This window comes from Bombina bombina, chromosome 7 (assembly GCF_027579735.1).
Source record: "Bombina bombina isolate aBomBom1 chromosome 7, aBomBom1.pri, whole genome shotgun sequence".
Taxonomy (NCBI): Eukaryota; Metazoa; Chordata; class Amphibia; order Anura; family Bombinatoridae; genus Bombina; species Bombina bombina.
The window spans coordinates 80,605,290-80,611,289 of NC_069505.1; the positions used below are offsets into that span (position 1 = coordinate 80,605,290).

The 6,000-nt window shown below is 43.1% G+C and overlaps 1 protein-coding gene across 2 annotated transcripts in view; it reads left to right on the forward strand.

The window, feature by feature from the left end:
- Nucleotides 1-5,691, forward strand: part of LOC128665902 (AP-2 complex subunit alpha-2) — a 442,402-nt gene extending 436,711 nt beyond the window's left edge. For both annotated transcript variants that reach the window (XM_053720151.1, XM_053720152.1), the window contains one exon: nt 5,513-5,691. In XM_053720151.1, coding sequence (XP_053576126.1) covers nt 5,513-5,590 — 78 coding nt within the window. In that variant the 3' untranslated portion in view covers nt 5,591-5,691. The remainder of the gene's footprint in view (nt 1-5,512) is intronic.
- Nucleotides 5,692-6,000: the final 309 nt, after the last annotated feature.

Here is a 6,000-nt window from a genome sequence, read left to right on the forward strand (position 1 = left end):
GTATATATATTTTACACTTCAGTATTCTGGGGAATGGTACTTCACTGGTTTTATACTGTATGCATAGATTTTACCTAATTTGCAGGGACTTGCAATAGGTTTTAAATAACAATTGATTTATTGAGGTTAAACGTTTTTTTGCTGGCATGTAAAAACGTTTATTTCTCTGAGGTACTGGGTGAAAAAATGTTGTGGGCACTATTTTTTCCACTTGGCAATAGTTTTGTTTAATCTAAAGCAGTTCACTGATCTCTCTCACTGTTATGTGTGAGGGGGAGGGGCCATTTTTGGCGCTTTTACTACGCATCAAAAAATTCAGTCAGAGGTTCATTTTCTTCCTGCATGATCCGGTTCATCTCTTCAGAACTCAGGGATCTTCAAAGCCTTTTTTTGAGGGAGGTAATCATCACAGCAGAGCTGTGAAGAGTGTAGCTGACTGTGATAAAAAACGTTTATTTGTGTATTTTTTTCTGCTGACAGGGTTAGTTATCCTTTGCTAATGGGAACAATCCTTTGCTAAAATTGTATATTTCTTACAAAGATTTGATGCTATAACTTAATTATTTTCAACTGTCATAATTTTTTCTGTGCTTCTTATAGGCACAGTTCGTTTTCATATAATTGTAAATTACTTGAAAAAGCATTTCCAAGTTGCTAGTTAATTGCTAGTGTGTTAAACATGTCTGATTCAGAGGAAGATACATGTGTTATATGTACTAATGCCAAAGTGGAGCCCAATAGAAGTTTATGTACTAACTGTATTGATGCTACTTTAAATAAAAGTCAATCTGTACAAATTGAACATATTTCACCAGACAACGAGGGGAGAGTTATGCCGACTAACTCGCCTCACGTGTCAGTACCTGCATCTCCCGCTCGGGAGGTGCGTGATATTGTAGCGCCGAGTACATCTGGGCGGCCATTTCAAATCACATTACAGGATATGGCTACTGTTATGACTGAAGTTTTGGCTAAATTACCAGAACTTAGAGGCAAGCGTGATCACTCTGGGGTGAGAACAGAGTGCGCTGATAATATTAGGGCCATGTCAGACACTGCGTCACAGGCGGCAGAACATGAGGACGGAGAACTTCATTCTGTGGGTGACGGTTCTGATCCAAATAGATTGGATTCAGATATTTCAAATTTTAAATTTAAGCTGGAAAACCTCTGTGTATTACTAGGGGAGGTGTTAGCGGCTCTGAATGATTGTAACACAGTTGCAATACCAGAAAAAATGTGTAGGTTGGATAAATATTTTGCGTTATGGCAAACGGTCCCTAAGATGGAGGGAGCAGTTTCTACTTTAGCTAAGCGTACCACTATCCCGGTGGAGGATAGCTGTGCCTTTTCAGATCCAATGGATAAAAAATTAGAGGGTTACCTTAAGAAAATGTTTGTTCAACAAGGTTTTATATTGCAACCTCTTGCATGTATTGCGCCTGTCACGGCTGCAGCAGCATTTTGGTTTGAGTCTCTGGAAGAGACACTTCAATCATCTACACTAGATGAGATTACAGACAAACTTAAAGCCCTTAAGTTAGCTAACTCATTTATTTCAGATGCCGTAGTACATTTAACTAAACTTACGGCTAAGAATTCCGGATTCGCCATTCAGGCACGCAGAGCACTGTGGCTAAAATCCTGGTCAGCTGATGTTACTTCTAAATCTAAATTGCTTAATATACCTTTCAAAGGGCAAACCTTATTCGGGCCCGGGTTGAAGGAGATTATCGCTGACATTACAGGAGGTAAAGGCCATGCCCTGCCTCAGGACAAAGCCAAACCTAGGGCTAGACAGTCTAATTTTCGTTCCTTTCGTAATTTCAAAGCAGGAACAGCATCAACCTCCTCTGCACCAAAACAGGAAGGAGCTGTTGCTCGCTACAGACAAGGCTGGAAACCTAACCAGTCCTGGAACAAGGGCAAGCAGGCCAGGAAACCTGCTGCTGCCCCTAAGACAGCATGAATCGAGGGCCCCCGATCCGGGAACGGATCTAGTGGGGGGCAGACTTTCTCTCTTCGCCCAGGCTTGGGCAAGAGATGTTCAGGATCCCTGGGCGTTAGAGATCATATCTCAGGGATACCTTCTGGACTTCAAATCCTCTCCCCCAAGAGGGAGATTTCATCTGTCAAGGTTATCAACAAACCAAATAAAGAAAGAAGCGTTCCTACGCTGCGTACAAGATCTTTTATTAATGGGAGTGATCCATCCAGTTCCGCGGTCGGAACAAGGACAAGGGTTTTACTCAAATCTGTTTGTAGTTCCCAAAAAAGAGGGAACTTTCAGGCCAATCTTGGATTTAAAGATCCTAAACAAATTCTTAAGAGTTCCATCGTTCAAGATGGAAACGATTCGAACAATTTTGCCCATGATCCAAGAGGGTCAGTACATGACCACAGTGGATTTAAAGGATGCTTACCTTCACATACCGATTCACAGAAATCATTACCGGTATCTAAGGTTTGCCTTTCTAGACAGGCATTACCAGTTTGTAGCTCTTCCATTCGGACTGGCTACGGCTCCAAGAATCTTCACAAAGGTTCTGGGTACTCTTCTGGCGGTACTAAGACCGCAAGGAATTTCGGTAGCTCCGTACCTAGACGACATTCTGATACAAGCTTCAAGCTTTCAAACTGCCAAGTCTCATACAGAGTTAGTACTGGCATTTCTAAGGTCGCATGGATGGAAGGTGAACGAAAAGAAGAGTTCTCTCTTTCCACTCACAAGAGTTCCCTTCTTGGGGACTCTGATAGATTCTGTAGAAATGAAGATTTACCTGACAGAAGACAGGTTAACAAAGCTTCAAAATGCATGCCGGGTCCTTCATTCCATTCAACACCCGTCAGTAGCTCAATGCATGGAGGTGATCGGCTTAATGGTAGCGGCAATGGACGTAGTACCTTTTGCACGCCTACATCTCAGACCGCTGCAATTGTGCATGCTAAGTCAGTGGAATGGGGATTACTCAGATTTGTCCCCCACTCTGAATCTGAATCAAGAGACCAGAAATTCTCTTCTATGGTGGCTTTATCGGCCACACCTGTCCAGGGGGATGCCATTCAGCAGGCCAGACTGGACAATTGTAACAACAGACGCCAGCCTACTAGGTTGGGGCGCTGTCTGGAATTCTCTGAAGGCTCAGGGACTATGGAATCAGGAGGAGAGTCTCCTTCCAATAAACATTCTGGAATTGAGAGCAGTTCTCAATGCCCTTCTGGCTTGGCCCCAGTTAACAACTCGGGGGTTCATCAGGTTTCAGTCGGACAACATCACGACTGTAGCTTACATCAACCATCAGGGAGGGACAAGAAGCTCCCTAGCAATGATGGAAGTATCAAAGATAATTCGCTGGGCAGAGTCTCACTCTTGCCACCTGTCTGCAATCCACATCCCGGGAGTGGAGAACTGGGAGGCGGATTTCTTAAGTCGTCAGACTTTTCATCCGGGGGAGTGGGAACTTCATCCGGAGGTCTTTGCCCAGATACTTCGACGTTGGGGCAAACCAGAGATAGATCTCATGGCGTCTCGTCAGAACGCCAAGCTTTCTCGCTACGGGTCCAGATCCAGGGATCCGGGAGCGGTTCTGATAGATGCTTTGACAGCACCTTGGACCTTCGGGATGGCTTATGTGTTTCCACCCTTCCCGATGCTTCCTCGATTGATTGCCAGAATCAAACAGGAGAGAGCATCAGTGATTCTAATAGCACCTGCATGGCCACGCAGGACTTGGTATGCAGATCTAGTGGACATGTCATCCTGTCCGCCTTGGTCTCTACCTCTGAAACAGGACCTTCTGATCCAGGGTCCATTCAAACATCAAAATCTAACTTCTCTGAAGCTGACTGCTTGGAAATTGAACGCTTGATTTTATCAAAACGTGGGTTTTCTGAGCCAGTTATTGATACCTTAATACAGGCTAGGAAGCCTGTTACCAGAAGGATTTACCATAAAATATGGCGTAAATACTTATATTGGTGCGAATCCAAGAGTTACTCATGGAGTAAGGTTAGGATTCCAAGGATATTGTCTTTTCTACAAGAGGGTTTAGAAAAGGGGTTATCCGCTAGTTCTTTAAAGGGACAGATTTCAGCTCTGTCCATTCTTTTACACAAACGTCTGTCAGAAGTTCCGGACGTTCAAGCTTTTTGTCAGGCTTTAGCTAGGATCAAGCCTGTGTTTAAAACTGTTGCTCCGCCATGGAGTTTGAACTTAGTTCTTAATGTTTTACAGGGTGTTCCGTTTGAACCCCTTCATTCCATTGATATCAAGTTGTTATCTTGGAAAGTTCTATTTTTAATGGCTATTTCCTCGGCTCGAAGAGTCTCTGAGTTATCTGCCTTACATTGTGATTCTCCTTATCTGATTTTTCATTCAGACAAGGTAGTTCTGCATACTAAACCTGGGTTCCTACCTAAGGTGGTCACTAACAGGAATATCAATCAAGAGATTGTTGTTCCATCTTTGTGTCCTAATCCTTCCTCGAAGAAGGAACGTCTGCTACACAATCTAGATGTAGTCCGTGCCCTGAAATTTTATCTACAGGCAACTAAGGAGTTTCGTCAAACGTCTTCCCTGTTTGTAGTTTATTCTGGCCAGAGGAGAGGTCAAAAAGCTTCGGCTACCTCTCTCTCTTTTTGGCTTCGTAGCATAATACGATTAGCCTATGAGACTGCTGGACAGCAGCCTCCTGAAAGAATTACAGCTCATTCTACTAGAGCTGTGACTTCCACTTGGGCCCTTAAGAATGAGGCTTCTGTTGAACAGATTTGCAAGGCTGCAACTTGGTCTTCTCTTCATACTTTTTCCAAATTTTACAAATTTGACACTTTTGCTTCTTCGGAGGCTGTTTTTGGGAGAGAGGTTCTTCAGGCAGTGGTTCCCTCCGTATAAAGAGCCTGCCTGTCCCTCCCGTCATCCGTGTACTTTTGCTTTGGTATTGGTATCCCAGAAGTAATGATGACCCGTGGACTGACCACACTTAACAGGAGAAAACAAAATTTATGCTTACCTGATAAATTCATTTCTCCTGTAGTGTGGTCAGTCCACGGCCCGCCCTGTTTTTTATGGCAGGCTAAAAAAATTTTTGGATTATACTCCAGTCACCACTACACCCTTGGGCTTCTCCTTTCTCGTTGGTCCTTTGGTCGAATGACTGGAGGTGACGTAGAGGGGAGGAGCTATATAGCAGCTCTGCTGGGTGAATCCTCTTGCACTTCCTGTAGGGGAGGAGATAATATCCCAGAAGTAATGATGACCCGTGGACTGACCACACTACAGGAGAAATGAATTTATCAGGTAAGCATAAATTTTGTTTTTTTTCTTTTTTAAATTTGTTTGGACCAGATCAAAAAGCCTTTGCTCGATAGTGATGTTTACTTGCTACTTGTCCGTATTTAAAGATCAGAGCATTTGTGTGAGCTAAATAAAAATGACTATTTGATGTAGTTATTTTATATAAGAATGGTCACCATAACAAATGCCACACTGTACTTTTCTCTTCACACACAGATGTATCGGCTCACCATACGCACAAGTAAAGAAGAGGTGTCCCAGAGATTATGTGACCTGCTCTCTGAGCAGTTCTAATTCCTCCTCGTACTGTTCCCAAAACCAATGTCTTTGTGATCTTTCTTCCTGCTTTCCAGTTCCTCCTCATCTCATTGACAATAAATATTCCTTATACCTAATTCTTTGTGTGTGTTTTTCTTAAGCTTATAATTATGGGAGTTACCATGTACGTTGCTGGTCTTTCTATGGGGGTGTGATTTTTAATAGCTTGGCGAGAACGCGCTATTTAATCAAGCCTGCATGTGGTAGGGAGGGTCTAATACCGCAGTCTTACCGCTCTATAGCAAACAGGCAAACTCTTAATGACCGGCGACATACAGAGTGCGTTGCAGTTGTTTAGGGGGTTAAAGGGATATGAAACAGTTGCTTATACTTAATATAATTAAATGCAATTAGCGTTGTCAGGTGTCCGGTATTTTTGTTTACTT